We start from the raw sequence: 18,486 nt of genomic DNA, 5'->3' as shown, positions 1-18,486 counted from the left end.
CATAACCCAGACTGACCTTTCAGTGCAGTAATGAAAGAGTGCTCTTCTATTAATGGTATCGACTTTTAGATGAGATATTAAACCTAGTCATGATGCAGAGTCTTGACCTGAAACATCGACATCAGACTTAGACCATAAGACATAGAAACAAATTAAGCCATTTGGCCCATTGCGTCTGCTCTGCCATTCAATCGTGGCTGATTTAACCTTATCAACTTCCATTTAAATATACCCAATGACTTAAATATACCCAGCTGTCCGTGGCAATGAATTCCACAGGTTCATCACTTGTTTTCACAGATGTTGCCTGTCCCCTGGGTTATTCCAGTGTATTTTTTTGTTCCCAATTCCAGCATCTGCAGTCTCTTATGTCTTCAAACCCAGACCCAGTCTACTCTTTCAAGTACATACGGAAGAATCCTTGGCACTACAATTAGAAGAAGGGGTTTTCTTGGTGTGGTGGCCAATATTTGTCCTTTAAACCAACATCATTGTAATATTTAATCATTGATTGTTGTCAAATGACAATGCCCTAATTGGTTTAGGTCAGAAAGTTCCAACATAAATATGTTCATTATTTTTCCCATGCTTAGCCTGTCTTTCTTCTGATGCAATGTTTTGTCAGCCTTAACACTTCACTTCCCCCAAGTCACTTAGAAGTGCAAATGTGAACCATTTCCTGTCATTGCAGCTTATAGGAAGCAAACTTTCTGAGTTGGATTCCCATCCTGTTCATTTCTAAACACTTATGATCCCTTATGTAAACAGCTCTGCCAATTTTCACAAATTCTCTGTGTAACTTGTCAAGCTGCAGTTCTTCGGAAACTGCAAACAATGAGGATTATCTTTGATCGTGATCGTCGTCAGTAGCTCATCATCTCAAAAATATTTTTTAAAATCATTTGACTAGGCTTCGAGTAAACTATTTGAATATTTTCATCTAATTTTCATTGAAAATGTACTCATATTATGTGACCAAATAAACCCAATCAGGCTGCAAAGATCCCATTGTAATTAAAACCAACACATTGAGATGGTCAGTATTGCACTCTAATGTTACACATATTAACATGTGGCAGATGTGACGAAAAAACACAAGATCCATTTCCTGTCACATTAACATTTTATTTTGATACATTATTTAAAAAGTCATATTTGCATGTAATTTTACTTGAATCTTGGTGCCAAACCCTATGTCTGGATCATAAGATGAAAGGGATAGTAATATAATAGGCATCTGTTAGTCTGGTAAAACCATGGATTTGCGCCTCGGAAGGTCTCCAGGGCGCAGGCCTGGGCAAGGTTGTATGGAAGACCGGCAGTTGCAAATGCTGCAAGTCTCCCCTCTCCACGCCACTGATATTGTCCAAGGGAAGGGCACTAGGACTGATACAGCTTGGCACTGATGTCATCGCAGAGCAATGTGTGGTTAAGTGCCTTGCTCAAGGACACAACATGCTGCCTCAGCTGAGGCTGGAACTAGCAGCCTTCAGATCACTAGACCGACGCCTTAACCACTTGGCCACGCGCCAACACAATGACCATCAAAAAGCTGCTGATATTGAAAATCTGAAATAAAAGCTAAAATTGCTGGAAGCTTTCAGTAGATTAGACAGTATCTGTGGAAAGGGGCCACTTGTCTTCAGCGTGATGCATTAACTCTTTTTCTTTCCATGAAACTCACATAAAGTCTGGCCATGTGAAAGAGCTTAGTAAATCAGCTTTTAAAACTATCTTGACTCAGTATGTGAGGGCATAAATACACTGGGAAGATTTTGTCAACAAGGTTAGCAAAGTCATTCCCCCTGCATATCAGTAACCCTCACGTACATTAAGAAGGAAAGAAGTTGACCAAGATATTCATTGGCTTCAGGGAAGATGTGCTAATGGGTCATTTCACAGAACACCGGCAATCATTTTGGTCATGGATCCATTACAAGAAGTTCTGCTGAATGACCCTCACCTATCTCCTACGTGCGCTGCATTGATGCTGAACACACAAGGGATGGTATCAGGCAGGTCTGTGAGGGGGACCAGTTCTAGTTCTGGCAAGTCATGAGGGAGAGGAATGGTTGGTAATCAGAGCAGGGCTTTACTCATGGAGCTGAGGGTAGAGTAGAGGAGGAATCAGTTAGTTGGGGACAGTATCCTCATTAGCTAAGGGTGAAGTACCAGAAGACTGGAGGACAGCAAATGTTGTCCCCTTGATCAAAAGGGGTACTGGGGCTAACCATTGAAATTCCAGAATGTTGAATATTACAGAATATTAATAGTAGGGAAGCTGTTGGTAGAAGATTCTGAGAGACAGAATATATGGAAACGTAGGGACTGATTAAAAGGAATCAGGCATAGATTTGTGGATGGAAAGTCATGTCTCACAAATATGCTTGAGTTTTTTGAGTAGATTACCAAGGAGAGTGCTGAAGGCAAAGCAGTGGATATGTGTATGTAGATTTTCATAAGACTTTTGACAAGAACCCACATGATAGGCTGGGCTGAAAAGTTTAGGTGGACGGTGTCTATGGCATGTTGGTAAACTGGATCCAAAATTGGCTGGATGATAGAAGGCAGCAAATAGAGATGAAAGATAGGTGTTTTTCTGACAGAAAGTCTGTAACAAGTGGGGTAAAACAGGGATCGGTGCTGATACCTTGCTAACCCGAACCCAAAGTGACAAATGAGAAAGTATGTGGTGTGATTAGTATGTCTGCAGATGTCACAAAAATTGGTAGGCTTTTAGATAACAAAGGTAATTTAAAGATACAGCAGAACATACGTGGACAGCTGGAAATTTGAATGGAGTGATGGCAGATGAAATTTAATCCAGGCAAGTGCAGTCATTGCACTTTGGGAGGACAAATTGCAGTGAATGCAAGACCCTCCAGAGAGAATTGTAAAAAAAAAAGACCTTGGAGTGCAAGTCCATAACTCCCTGAAAGTGGTGACACTGGTGGATAGGGTAGTGAAGAAGGCATTTTGGTATGCTTACCTGCAAAGTCTGTGGTACTGAGTATGAGTTGGGATGTTATGTTGCAGCTGTACAAAGCATTGGTGAGAGTGCTATTGTAGTATTGTGTACAGTTCTGGCCATCACAACAGCGAAGATGTGGCAATAGAAGAAGTGCAGAAGAGAGTTATAAGGATATTGCTGATGAAGGAATGGAATTATAAGGAGCAATTAGATAAACTGGGTTTATTCTCATTGGAATGTAGGAGGCTAAGGGATGATCTTATAGAGGTTCACAAAATTGAGGGACATAGATTGTCAGAGTTTTCCTAGGACAGGAGGGCACAGGTTTAAGGTGAGAGGGAATAAATTCAAAGGAAATCTGTGGAGTAGACTTTTTGCACAGAGGGTGCTGAATATTTGAATGAGCTGCCAGAGAAAGTAATGTATGTTGATACCATTACAACATTTATAAGACATTTGGGTAGCTGCATGGATAGGAAGTGAATAGTAGACATAGACCTGGTGCAGGCAGATTGGATCATGGTCAGCATGGGTCAGGTTATCTGTGAAGTCACACTTCTGTGCTGTATGTTTCAGTGACTCACCAGAAAAGCTTCATTTCACTGGGGCTCTTAGATCTGTATTCTCAGTATTTTATTATGAAATTGACTTTGTTAGTTTTAGTGTTTTTTAATAAAGATTAAAATACAGAAGAACAAGGAAGAGTACTGTTCAAGGTATCTTTTTAAAATTTTTTTTACATCATCTCCAGGTCTGCTAATCCTTTTAATTGGATACATTGTCCCAGTTAAGAGGATGTTATACTCTAAATTATATGATAATACATTTTTTAAACTCTGACTTGCACATACTAATGATGAACATGCCTGTTCCACCAGACAAATGCCTACAGGGACAGATTCAGTCTTTGGAGAGGATAGGGCAGGAAATGCACTGAAACTGTCTTATGGTACAACTACAAAGTTTATGTAAGGTACATCACATTAAAATCTGTGCCTAAAGGTGAGAGTATTTCAGATTTGAAAATGCTGAATGTATTTTTGTGTCTAATTGTCTGATGTTCTGTCTTTCTCTAATTTAGCACTGACTGAAGAGACCTTGTGTGTCGGACTAGCCAGAGTGGGTTCCAAAGACCAAAAGATTGCTGCTGCAACACTACAACAGATGGTGAAGGTGGATCTAGGTGCTCCTCTACATTCCCTGATCATTACAGGCCATATGCATCCTATGGAAATTGAGATGCTGAAACTCTTCGCTGTGGATAATTCAAGTTTTAATAAACTTGATCAACATATGAAATCATAGTGAAACAATTAACCTGCAATTTCAGGTCTCAGCTGTTCAGTTTTATGCTCCTTTATAAGTGGAGAAAAAAGCTGGATTGCCTTTTAAAAGAACTGTTAAAGCTATCTCTTAATTGTCAAAGGTTTGTTGTATGCTCAGTTGCAGGCTAACCTCCTAATGTTTCCAGTATCTGGAATCTTTCTTTAGTGTATATGAAATAAATTGCCGAATCTATTAGTGTTGGGAATTGAGTATTTTACATTAAAGTGTTAGTAAGTCTCCATTAGGATCAAGTTAGTACAGAGACTGTTTGATATACGCTCATTTTTTAACACAGTGTCCCAGAACTACTTCTCTCTGTGGTTCTCCCATTTGTAGCAGCACTCCTTAATAGACTGCAGTTGAACGTTGTCCCCTTTTTGGAAAGTCTTGCTGCAAGCTTGTATGACTCCATATTGAAAAAGGAACATTTGTATATGGGTAAAAAACAAATTGTATTTTAAGGAACTGGCTCACACCACATGAGTCAAATGATTTTATCCTACACTGTATGACCTAATAGTTAGTTATTGCAGGATAAGTTAAAGTTTAAGCATACAACTGAGAAAGGTTTTTATTTGGGGGGTTGGGTACTGATACCTGCTAAATTGGATTCCATTGTTTGAGTAGGGAAGCAGTTTCTCACAGACATGAATGGCACAAAGGCAGGTGATGTTTGAAGATGCCTACGAAAAGGATATGAAAAGAATACCCTGGGCAAAGAGGATGGTGAAAACTAGAGTTAGTCATGATCATACAAATGTCGTAGTAGAATTTGATTATTGATATTAGAGCTGGATACTGTACAGTATATTTATGTTCTAATTCCAGTATTCTGAAGACTTGTTAACATACCATCCACAATGACCCTTCATTTGCAAAATCTTGCCTTGTCATCTTAAAGTCTTAAACCAGTACCAAATAGTATGTCTCTGCTTTTAAAACATTAGATATAGAATTATGCATTTAATCCTATGATTCGGAATCAGGTTTAATATAACTGGCATATGTCATAAAATTTGTTGTTTTGCGGCAGCACTACATTGCCATACGTAATAAAAGAACTTTAAATTACAGTAAGTATATATAACAATTAAATAAGTAGTGCAAAAAGAGAGCAAAAAAGTGAGGTAGTGAGCACGGGTTCACTGTTGGTTCAGAAATCTGATGACAGAGGGGAAGAAGATGGTCCTAAAACATTGTGTGTGTGTGTGTCTCTCGCTCTCTCTCTCTCTCTCTCTCTCTCTTCAGGCTCCTGTACCTTCTCTGTGATGGAAACAGTGAGGAAGTGAGGAGAGGGCATGTCCTGGGTGATGACGGTCTATAATGATGGATGCCACCTTTTTGAGACGTCGCCTTTTGAAAGTGTCCTGAATGCTGGAGAGGTTAGAACCCATGATGGAGCTGACAAAGCTTACAACTTTCTGCAGCGTTTTCTGATCCTGTGCAGTGGCACTTGCATGCCAAATGGTGATGCAACCAATTAGAATGCCTTCCATGATATGTCTGTACAAATTTGTGAGAGTCTTTGGTGACATATCAAGTCTCCTCAAACTCCTGATGAAATATAGCCGTTGCCTTTGTAATCGCAACAATACGTTGGGCCCACGATAGATCTTCAGAGATGTTGACACCCAAAAACTTGAAACTGCTCAGCCTTTCCAATGCTGATCCCTCGAAAAGGACTAGTGTGTGTTCCCTCAACTTTCCCTTTGTGAAGTACACAATCAATTTCTTGGTCTTACTGACATTGAGTGCAAGGTTGTCTAAAAAGATTGCTGATTAACCTCCAACAGAAAATGTTTTTTTGGCTATCAGTGATGCAAAAAGCTCGTCCATTTATGTAATCTTATAATCTACACTATTCAGCCAATTATGATGCAAAAGGAAGTAATTTGACTCATGCCAGTTCCCTTTAGAGCAATTTCATCGTATTCACTGCCCCACCAATTTCCAAATAGCCCTCCAATTTTCATACACTCGCCAACTCCCATTGATCTTTGCCTTACACTAAGTGGTAATTCACATCTACCAATTAATTTACCAGAACATCTTTTGAATGTGCAAGGAAACCTGCAACTGCTGGAAGTGGATGCAGTCACTGGAAATCATGCAAACTAAGCACTGTTCCCTGGAGTTGTGAGGCAGCTGCATCAGCTGGTGCATCAACCCATATCCCCATAATCCCAACCTCACTATAGCCAGGGGTTCCGTGGAATAATTAGTTACTTAGTATGCATTGACTCCATACCCAAACCCTAAGCTTGCATATGTGATTTTTAAGAGAGACTTCAATAGGTACATTTAATGTCAGAGAAGTGTATACAATATATATCCTGAAATTCTTTTTGGTATGATGGAAGCTGTAGAGGTGGACATTTAAGCAAACAGCCTGAGAACATGATCTGTATGGCTGAAAGCACAGCTGTTATTGTGAAACGAAGTGTGGAAAGGGGCTGTGTAAGAAGCCAATATTAGAGGAATAGCAGGTGGTTGCAAAGATAGTGAAAAGTGCAGCCATGAAGGGATGTAAAGGTGAATTTGAGGCATTGGAAGATGGAAGTCAGTGTAGATTGGAAAAATGATGGATTTATAGGTGCCCGAGCAGATCACTCTTAACCGTATGCTTATCTGACACTTGTTAAGTTGCTTAATGGAAAACGTTAGTTCCTTGTAGGAAACACTAACTCTTTAAGTAGAACAGTTTACATATGTTTTCTGCAGCACGAGAGAAAGTTCAAAATGTCTCAGTACTTAGTATTTCTGACTCGTACTTTGAATAAACTTCCATTAGAATCCTGTACTGACAAGCTAGTTGTTATTTAACGGTTAAGCAGTGTTTAATTTTCCATTAACACTAGACATTTCAGAATTCTCCAAGGTTCACAATTTTCAAATTTCACCAAAATGCCATCTACATCGCATTCAGCAAGGACACTAAATCCACTATTGAGATATTCACTTAAATTTGTGAGGTTTTCATTACCATTGTACTTTTTGTTTTTAAAGCTATATTCTAACTATGTATGTATTGGCATAAAATCAAAATGAATTTGTGTATTGGTCCTAATCAATAGTTTTCTGTTTGATTCCTCACTGCAGGACTTAGGCCCATGTAACAAAAGCAACTTGCTTTTCAATTAATTAATTAATTAATTAATTAACATAGTAGAAAGTCCTAAGATGCCCCAGAGGGGCATTATTACACAAAATCAGACAGGTGCAAAGATATTTAAGAATGTATTGAGTTCAGCATTTAAGTTTTAAGGATCATCTTAAAAGTAGGAAAGAGTTGCAGATAAGGTTAAGTATGAAGATAGATTTAGGGGGTTTAAGTTCCAGAAGATAGCGCCTTGACATTGAAGGTATGGCCATGAGTGATTAATACTAACAGGTTCAAAAATTAGAGGCGCATATATCCCAGGTGCTGAATTTACACATGAAAAAATGACTACAAGTGAAGAAGACTCAGACTATGTGAATTGTTCTCTGATTTTATGAGCAAACAAACTGATGAAGTGGTGGAAATCAGTCAAAAAATCACGTATTTTGTTTCCTTTAGGATTCTAGTGTGTTATTGTGTCTGATTCAGTTTCCCTAAGACAATGTAATTTCTTGAATTTATTCCTGAATCGCATTTTTTTTTTTTTTTTGCTTTTTATCTAGGTCCAAAGTCTGTCTTTAGCTTCTAGCAATAGAGAGCAATATATTTACCTGCTAGAGTTGCAATTAAGAAAATATTTTAGGTACTTTTCCTCCTGTAAACAGAGCATTTTAAGCCTTTTTTTCCCCATATACTGTTACAAGTTGCATCACTAACCATTTGACCTTCTCCGGGGATATTTCTGCATTCTAATAACTTCTCAGAAAGAGTTAAATCAGAAATCAGACGAGAGGGAGGAACTCAGGAAAAATATAATTGCCAGGTTGATGAAACTAAACAAGATGTTGCATCAGTAGGCTGGTAAACCTCTGATAGACATCATCATAGGGTCTTAAGAGAAGGAAGCAGAGAGATGAAAACAGAAGTGCTGGAATCACTCAGCAGGTCAGGAAGCATCTGTGGACAGGGAAACAGAATTTATATTTCAGATCAGAGATCTAGTTCGGAGATCAGCCTAGTTCTGACTAATGGTTATTAACCAAACTCTTATTTGTTTTATTTCAGATTTCTAGCATCAGCAGTTTTTGACAGCTTTTATGAATTAGTGAATAGCTGATGATTTGGTTTTAATTTCCCAAAATGTCCTAGATTTGGGGAAAGTTCTATCAAATGGGGGGCGGGGAGCCATTCCAGGTCTTTTTTACTACACAGATTGTGGTGGGTGTCTGAAATACGCTGCCTGGGACAGTGGTGGAGGCAGATACAAAAAAGGCATTTGAGAGGCTCATAGATAAACACATGAATATGGAGAGATAGAGACCATGGGCAGTCAGAATACATCAGTTTAATAACATATCTTTATTAATTTGGCTCAGCATTGGGTGGGGTGGGGCCATAGGTCTGTTCCTGTGCAGTACTGTTCTATATAACTCCTTTATTCAAAAAGGGAAGAAGTTAGAAAGCAGAAATGCTACAAGCCAGTTACCTGTTCATATGTTGATGAGAATAAATAAGAATTAAAGGTATCATTGCAGGGCACTAGGAAAGTTCAAAGTAATTCATAAAGTCCATGTGGTTTTGTGAAGGGAAATCTCTTCTTTAATATACTACAGTTCTTTGCATAACATATGTTGTGAATAAAGAAGAACCTGTGGCTATGCTATGATTCCCAGAAAGTATTTGAAAAGGTTATTGAGGAAAATGGAAGCCTTTCCTGTGGGAGGTAACACCACCAAGGACAGAAACAGAAATAAAAGAATGCTGGAAGATCCCAGACAGTCAAGCAGCATCTGTGGAAGGAAAAACAAAAGTTGTACGTCAACATTTCAGGTCAAGAGCCTGCATTAGGACTGAGAGGAAAGAGAAGTATTTTCCATTTTCACATAACCCACAGCTTCAAAAGTTATTTTCCCACATACACCTACCTGTCCACCTAGCTTTCTTTTCCTTTGCTTCACAACAGGAATTCTGCAGATGCTGGAAATTCAAGCAACACACATCAAAGTTGCTGGTGAACGCAGCAGGCCAGGCAGCATCTCTAGGAAGAGGTACAGTCGACGTTTCAGGCCGAGACCCTTCATCAGGACTAACTGAAGGAAGAGTTAGAGCAACTTTCAAATCTCTTACTAACTCTTCCTTCAGTTAGTCCTGACAAAGGGTCTCGGCCTGAAACGTCGACTGTACCTCTTCCTAGAGATGCTGCCTGGCCTGCTGCGTTCACCAGCAACTTTGATGTGTGTGGCTTCTCCTTTGCTTTATCTTTTCCACTCCTTTTTCTCCACCTGGTTCCAACTACCCATAATTTTCCTCCACCACCGCCCCCTCCCCCCCCCCAAATTTCATCTATTTTCAGATGCCACCTACCAGCCTCTGAGTTAACATGCTGTATACTGGCAATCTTCCCTCTTCTTTCTCAGTCCTGATGCAGACTCACAGTATCACAGTCTGAAACATCAATGTTTCTTTTTGCTTCCACAGATGTTGCTTGACCAGCTGTGTTCTTCCATATTATTCCATAGTCTAGCACCTACAGTTTCCCTGGATAGAAAATTCACCGACTAACAGAAGGGAAAGATGCAACATTTTCTGGTTGTTGAGGTGTAATAAGTGGTGTGATTGGATATGGGGCCTCAACTTTTATCCATTTATAAAACTAATTTGAATGAAGGACTAAAGGTTGCTAAATTTGCTGATGGCACATGGTTAGGTAGGAAAGAAAGTATGCTAAATGACAATCAAAATAACTGCATGAGATAGAAATCTGAAATAGAAACAAAATATTGGAAATGCATAACAGGTCAAGCACATCTGTGAGAAGAACGTAGGATTGTGGCCGAAATGTTAGCTCTATTTCTATTTTCACAGATACTGTGTGATCTGCTGAGTGCTTCTGGCCTTTTCAGTTTTTATTTGTTGATGCTATTAAGTTTTGATAAATTGGATGTAAATTAAAAGAACTTCTGTGTTCAAATATCTTTTATGTAATTTTATTTTTTCTCTCTCTCTCCCCCCCCCCCCCCACACACACAAATTCTCTCGCTCTCAAATTCTCCCTGTTTCAAACTAAGGCTCTTTAAGAAGCATTCTTAATTTGATTGCTTAGGATAAGAAATTAGCTAAAAAGTAATATGAATGACAGAGACTGTGTTTCAGACGTGGGAGCTACTCTATGACAGTGGGTTACCACACGGATCATTTTATGGACACTGTGGTTTCTTATTTGTATAAAATGCTTGTGTCAGTTGTCAATTGTAAGCTTTTATAATTGCTGGCTAGTTCTAAGGAGTAGTGAATATGATTTGAAAAGCTTCAAATTTGTACGTAGATATAAATAGATATGTAAAACAGAAATGAAATGCAAAGATTTAGACAAAACAATGGACAACATAGACATCCTAGAAATTGTTAACAATTAGCCAGTAATTGATCACTTTCAGTGTCAAGCAACTTATTTTTAAAAAAACAGATCTAGTGATGTAGGCCTACAAAGATTATGCTGTAGTTTACGATTTATTGTTCAGACAGTTGGACCACTGTATATAATTTCAGTTACCACTTTCAAGCCACCAAAATTGAGAAGAAGAACAAAGAAAAGGTCTCTAATCTGATAGGCTGTATTTCTGAAGTGATGGAGAACTTCATTGCAATATATACAGTATTAAATAACTAAATATGGTAAAGGCAAAAGGCTATTTAATGTTAAAAACAATAGTGGATATAAGTTTAAGTTGGCAAAAAGTAAATTTGAAACTGACATTAGAAAGTAAATCATTCAAGGATGGGGTAAGTATTTAAAATGGTCTACTAGGAACTATTTTGGTGACATACCTTGGATATTTTCAGATGACGCTGAACTGATCTGAATTTGCGTAACAAGGTTTGAGGTCAAATAAAGTATGCTTTTTTTTCTATTCCCCTAAATTTGTTATGTGTCCTTGAGTTGATGTGCTCTCCCAAAGGCTTTCCAAGATGAGTTGTTTGAGAATACATTTTTCTTTTATGCTCTGTGGGAAATATCTGACCTCTTACTTCCTCCGAATATGATTCTGAATTAAGAACTACAACCACAATTTTTAAACTTCTTGGATAGGGAATGATTAACGTCATATAGGGATATCAAACCAATTAGAATAAAATATTATCTGTAAGTTGAAGTACCAAGATAGCTCGGTGCATATCTGATTTGGCAGAAATTTGCATCAATTATAAAAGCAAACCTGACCTGAGGTCTCAGACCAGAAACTGAAACTCACTTGCTCTTCCTGTCAATGCTGCATGACCTGCTAAGCGATTCCAACATATTCTGTTTTCATTTCGGAATCAAGAGCTGATGTCAAATCTTAGAATTATAGACCTGGGTTTTGCTGATAACTTCTGGGAGTTCTCAGCACAGGTGCTGGTCGGTTTTGGGATTCCTGTGCTATCCAAAAGTAAACACCTAGGGCGGTGGTGACCAATCTTTTTGAGAGTGTGTGCCCAAATTGGCGATAATCTTTTTGGTGTGACATGGTAATTTTGAGCAGAGACTATTGTTTATGAATTAGTTACAATTATTATGGACTCTTAAAAAAGGACAAGTCCTGTTGCTTATTTATGTGCCATTGGGTGTTGGGCTTTTCAACCAACAGACCTCAGATAGTCAGGATGCAGAACCGCTCCTCCCTCCCCATCATCATTAATACAGCTGCCCCCCTCCCCCCCCCGCCCCAGGGCTGTGTGCTGAGCACACTGCGATACGCTCTGCTCACATCACACACGACTGCACAGCCAAACACCCTAGTAGCCACATTGTCAAGTTCGCTGATGATACAACAGTGTGGGGCCTATCACCAACAATGATGAGACAGCCCACAGAGAGGAGGTGGAAGAGCTCAGGACCCGGTGCCAGGCAAATGACCTCTTCCTCAATGTCAACAAGACAAAGGAGATGATTATCAACTTAAGGAAACTTGCACCACTCATATTTTCTTTACCTAGGTGGCACAGCAATGGAAACTGCAAACTCACGGGAGTGCAAAATTAACACCCCGCATGGTCCTAGATCACATAGTACATAATTAACGCTTCTACTTTCTGAGCAGACTGAAGAGAGCTAGACTATGTATATCAATACTTGCCCCCTTTTACAGATGTGCACTAGAGAGTGTCCTAAAATGCTGCATCACTGCATGGTATAGAAACTGCACTGTGGCGGACAGGAAGGCTCTACAGCTGGTAGTTAAAACTGCCCAAAACATCACTGGCTCTAGCCTACAAACAATCAGCCACATGTATACAGAAAAGTGCTAGAAAACCCTGTTCATTGGCTGTTTGCTCCACTCCCATGGGGGACAGAACTATGTAGCATTCATGCCAGGAGCACTCAAAAGTAGTGACGTTCTACCACTCCACCCACTAACCCACCCTACCACACCCCCACCACCTCTATGTTATAATTCCCCATCAGAGTCACCTTATGTACACTCCTGTACCTAGCAGCACTTTAAGTACATACAATCAATCTATGTATATAAGCTATCTTATGTATTTACATTTATTATGTTTTTTTTATTGTTGTGTTCTTTTTCTTATTGTGTTTTTTTGTGCTGCATTAGATCCGGAGTAACAATTATTTTGTTCTCCTTTACACTTGTGTACTGGAAATGATATTAAACAATCTTGAATATTATGTCTTGAATCTTGATCAGATAAGCCATGATTTTATTTATTGATAGAGTCAACGCAAGAGACCATTTCTGTGTTTTGTTTTTCACCTTAAATCTATGTCCCCTGGTTACCAGTTAAAACAGTTTAGACATAAGGTATAGGACATAGGAGCAAGCAGAATTAGGCATGCGGCCCATCGAGTCTGCTCCCCTATTCAGTCATGACTTTTATTTTCATGCTCAACTCCATTCTTCTTCCTTCTCTTCATAACCTTTGTTGCCCTTACTAATCAAGAACCTGTCCACCTCCACTTTAAATGACTTGCCATCTATGTGGCAATGAATTCTAAAGATTCACCATCCCCAGCTAAAGAAATTCCTCCTTATTTTTGTTTTAAAGGAACGTCCTACACTCAGGCTGTACCCTCTGGTCCTAGACTCTTCCAATTATAGCGCAGACGATATATTTGCAGAGTGCAAAGTGGATTCCATGTTAGACCAGTTGTTCCTTAGTTGAGCAGACAACAATCTCTTTCAGTTTGGGTACTGTGCAAAGTGGTTTATCAATAATCTTGCTGAGGGAAGATAAAATTATTCATTAAGCTGGAAGGTGAAATAGTGTCTTTAATTTTACACAGACCTACAAATGCATTAGTGAGTAGGCTATGATACACTAAGGAAGATTCACAGAAAATATAATAGTGCATAGAGAATTGTTAACATTTAAGAACCAAATGCAAGAACAAAGTTTCACATCTGAAAAGGAAAATAGCCCTGCCAAAATGAATAAAAGTGTAGTATTAGATCCAAAAAGGAGTCATATAAAGTTGTGAAAGAAAGTAGCAAACCTAAAGATTAGGAATAGTTTCAAATTTTAGAATGAAAATGGACAAAAATTAAGACAGCAATAAGAGAGTACAAGACTAAACTTGGAAAGAGATAAAAGTGGACCATGAAATCTAGTTAAACAGAAAAAATATAAATAAATAAAGACAACTAATGTAGCTCCTTAGTTTATATTAAGGGGAAAAGAAATGCAGAGAAATTAAAGCCTTCAGTTGACTTCACTGATGTGAACACAACCTCCCAGAAATGTCAGGTAACCAAGAGTCTAACTGAAAAGGAATTAAAGAAAATTGCTATTAGTAAACAAAACCATTCTTGAGAAATTTCAAAGCCTGATAATTTGAATCTCAAAATAATAAAAATTGAGAGCCAAAGAAATAATACATGCATTAGTTATTATTTTCCAAAATCTACATGTTAAGAAACAGTTCCTTCAGAGGAGAGTAGCAAATGATTCAGAGGTCAAGGGAGAGTGAAAACCATAATCCATAGATTGGGTAACCTACCAGTTGGAGGGAAATTGCCTGGTTATGATGAAGGATGTGCTAGCAAGATACTTAGATAATTAGGATGGGACGTGACAACAAGTTTATGAAGGGAAATGCTCTTTTTGACAATTCTACTTGAAATTTGAGGATGTAATAGCAGGATTATGGGAGAACCAGTAGATAAGCCTGTGCCACGTGACAGTGAGTATAGGAATAGAATGAGGTGGAGGATAGATGTGTGGCTGTGGGATTGGAGCAGGAGGCACGGATTCAGATTTCTGGATCATTGGGACCTCTTTTGGGGTAGGTGTGACCTGTACAAAAGGGATGGATTGCACTCGAATCCCGGGGGGACCAATATCTTAGCGGGGAGGTTTGCTAAGGTTATCAGGGAGAGTTTAAATTAGAATTGCTGGGGGGTGGGAACTGAACTCAAGAGAGAGGAAGAGATGGTTGGCTCACAAATACAGAAAGCTTGGAGGCAGTGTGAGAGGGAGGATAGGCAGGTGATAGAGAAAAGATGCGCTCAGACCGATGGTTTGAGATGTGTCTTATTTTAATGCAAGGAGTACAGTTTTATGAACAAAGCGGATGAGCTTAAAGCGTGGATCAGTACTTGGAGCTATGATGTTGTGGCCATTACAGAGACTTGGATGGCTCAGAGGCAGGAATGGTTACTTCGGTGTCAGGCTTTAGATGTTTCAGAAGGGACAGGGAGGGAGGCAAAAGAGGTGGGGGCGTGGCAGAGATTGTGTATTGGATGCAGAAAAGGAAGTCATGGAGGGATTGTCTACGGAGTCTCTGTGGGTTGAAGTTAGGAACAGGAAGGGATCAATAACTCCACTGGGTGTTTTTTATAGACCTCCCAAAAGTAACAGGGACATCGAGGAGCAGATAGGGAGACAGATTCTGGAAAGGTATAACAATAACAGGGCTGTTGTGGTTGGATATTTTAATTTCCCAAATATTGATTGGCATCTCCCTTGAGTGAGGGGTTTAGATGGGGTGGAGCTTGTTAGGTGTGTTCAGGAAGGTTTCTTGACACAATATGTAGATAAGCCTACAAGAGGAGAGGCTGTACTTGATCTGGTATTGGGAAATGAACCTGGTCAGGTGTCGGATCTCTCAGTGGGAGAGCATTTTGGAGATAGTGATCACAATTCTATCTCCTTTACCATAGCATTGGAGAAGGATAGGAACAGACAAGTTAGGAAAACATTTAATTGGAGTAAGGGGAAATATGAGGCTATCAGGCAGGAACTTGGAAGCATAAATTGGGAACATATTTTCTCAGGGAAATGTACAGAAGAAATGCGGCAAATGTTCAGGGGATATTTGCGTGGAAGTCTGCATAGGTATGTTCCAATGAGACGGAAAGGATGGCAGGGTACAGGAACCGTGGTGTACAAATGGTGTTGTAAATCTAGTCAAGAAGAAAAGATTACAAAAGGTTCAAAAAACTAGGTAATGATAGAGATCTGGAAGATTATAAAGCTAGCAGGAAGGAGTTTAAAAATGAAATTAGGAGAGCCAGAAAGGGCCATGAGAAGGCCTTAGCGGGGACAGGATTAAGGAAAACCCCAAGGTATTCTACAAGTTTGTGAAGAACAAGAGGATAAGACGTGAGAAAATAGGACCAATCAAGTGTGACAATGGGAAAGTGTGTACGGAACCGGAGGAGATAGCAGAGGTACTTAATGAGTATTTTGCTTCAGTATTTGCTACGGAGAAGGATCTTGGCAATTGTGGGGATGACTTTCAGCGGACTAAAAATCTTGAGCTTATAGACATCAAGAAAGAGGATGTGCTGGAGCTTTAGGAAAGCATCAGGTTGGATAAGTCACCAGGACAGGACAAAATGTACCCCAGGCTACTGTGAGAAGTGAGGGAGGAAATTGCTGAGCCTCTGGCGATGATCTTTGCATCATCAGTGGGGACGGGAAAGGTTCCAGAGGATCAGAGGGTTGCGGATGTTGTTCTCTTATTCAAGAAAGGGAGTACAGGTAGCCCAGGAAATTATAGACCAGTGGGTCTTACTTCAGTGGTGAGCAAGTTGATGGAGAAGATCCTGAGAGGCAGGATTTATGAACATTTGGAGAGGCATAATATGATTAGGAATAGTCAGCATGGCTTTGTCAAAGACAGGTTGTGTTTTACGAGCCTAATTGAATTTTTTGAGGATGTGACTAAGCACATTGATGAAGGTAGAGCAGTAGATGTAGTGTATATGGATTTCAGCAAGGCATTTGATAAGGTACCCCATGCAAGGCTTATTGAGAAAGTAAGGAGGCATGAGATCCAAGGGGACTTGCTTTGTGGATCCAGAACTGGCTTGCCAAAAAAGACAAAGAGTGATTGTAGATGGGTCAGATTCTACATGTAGGTCGGTCACCCGTGGTGTGCCTCAGGGATCTGTTCTGGGACCCTTAGTCTTTATGATTTTTATAAATGACCTGGCTGAGGAAGTGGAGGGATGGGTTAGTTAATTTGCTGATGACAAAAAGGTTGGAGGTGTTGTGGATAGTGTGGAGGGCTGTCAGAGGTTACAGCCGGACATTAATAAGATGCAAAACTGGGCTGAGAAGTGGCAGATGGAGTTCAACCAAAAAAAGTGTGAAGTGGTTCATTTGGGTAGGTCAAATATGATGGCAGAATATAGTATTAATGGTAAGACTCTTGGCAGTGTGGAGGATCAGAGGGATCTTGGGGTCCGAGTCCATAGGACGCTCAAAACTGCTGCGCAGGTTGACTCTGTGGTTAAGAAGGCATACAGTGCATTGGCCTTCGTCAATCGTGGGATTGAGTTTAGGAGCCGAGAAGTAATTTTGCAGCTATATAGGACCCTGGTCAGACCTCACTTGGAGTACCTTGCTCAGTTCTGGTCGCCTCACTACCAGATGTGGAAACCATAGAAAGGGTGCAGAGGAGATTTACAAGGATGTTGCCTGGATTGGGGAGCATGCCTTAGGAGAATAGGTTGGGTGAACTCGGCCTTTTCTCCTTGGAGCGACAGAGGATGAGAGGTGTATAAGATGATGAGATGCATTGATCATGTGGATAGAGGCTTTTCCCCAGGGCTGAAATGGTTAGCGCGAGAGGGCGCAGTTTTAAGGTGCTTGGAAGTAGATACAGAGGAGATGTAAGGGGTAAGTTTTTTAAGAGAGTGGTGAGAGCGTGGAATAGGCTGCTGGCGATGGTGGTGGAGGCGGATGATAGGGTCTTGTAAGAGATTCCTGGATAGGTACTTGGAGCTTAGAAAAATAGAGGGCTATGGGTAATTTCTAAAGTAAGTATATGTTCAACACAACTTTGTGGGCCGAAGGGCATGTATTGTGCTGTAGGTTTTCTATGTTTCTATAGCCTATTTTTGAATTTTCAGAAGGTCTTTGAAAGACCCCAACTCAAGTGGTTAGTTCAGGAAATTAAAGGATATGAGATTGGAGAAAGATAACATAATGGACTGAAAATTGATTGATGGACAGAAAACAAGGAATAAATGGGTCTTTATTGGGAAAGCACATGACAACTTGAGATAGTGTGGGCATCGGTACTTGGGGCTCATCAAATCTTAATATATAATAACTGTGGGAATGATTGTAATATTTTAAGCCTATCATTGACACCATTGTTGTCACTGGAACATGAAGGTAATGCAAAGGAATTTCAAGGCAATTTAGACAAGTTCAGTAAGTGGACAAATACACAACAAACAAAATGTAGTGTAGATGTATTCACTACAGTAGTGAAAACAAAAGCAGCTCATTAGTTAGATGGCGATAGATTGAGAAATAATATAGACCAGTATCTGAAACAAAACACTGGCCTTCATTGCAAGAATGATTGAATATAAGCACAAGGGTGTCTTGCTCAACTACAAAGAGTCTTGGTGAAACATCTTGAGCATTTAACAATATTGCTCTCCTCTCCTACAAAAACCTGTACTTGTTAAAGACGAACTGATGCATGAGCTAGCAGCACTGTCATACACAGAGATTCACAAACTTCTGACTTGAAGGACTACATGCAGAGAGAAGGTTTCCTTGGTTGGAGTGTCTAGAACCAGTTGTCATGTTCTCAGATGTTAGTGTTAAGACATTTATGACAAAAATT

General features: G+C 39.6%; 1 protein-coding gene across 1 annotated transcript in view; it reads left to right on the top strand.

Moving 5' to 3' along the window:
- The window catches only part of dph5 (diphthamide biosynthesis 5), a 97,395-nt gene extending 87,977 nt beyond the window's left edge, over positions 1 to 9,418 (top strand). Inside the window, exon 7 of the mRNA XM_063063933.1 lies at positions 4,053 to 9,418. Within this exon, the coding sequence (XP_062920003.1) occupies positions 4,053 to 4,276 (224 nt within the window). The 3' untranslated portion in view covers positions 4,277 to 9,418. The remainder of the gene's footprint in view (positions 1 to 4,052) is intronic.
- The last annotated feature ends 9,068 nt before the right edge of the window (positions 9,419 to 18,486 follow it).

The sequence above is a fragment of the Mobula hypostoma genome, chromosome 12 (genome assembly GCF_963921235.1).
Source record: "Mobula hypostoma chromosome 12, sMobHyp1.1, whole genome shotgun sequence".
Taxonomy (NCBI): domain Eukaryota; kingdom Metazoa; phylum Chordata; class Chondrichthyes; order Myliobatiformes; family Myliobatidae; genus Mobula; species Mobula hypostoma.
Note: the sequence above shows the minus strand (reverse complement) of the source record. Positions and strands in the feature narration are given on the sequence as shown.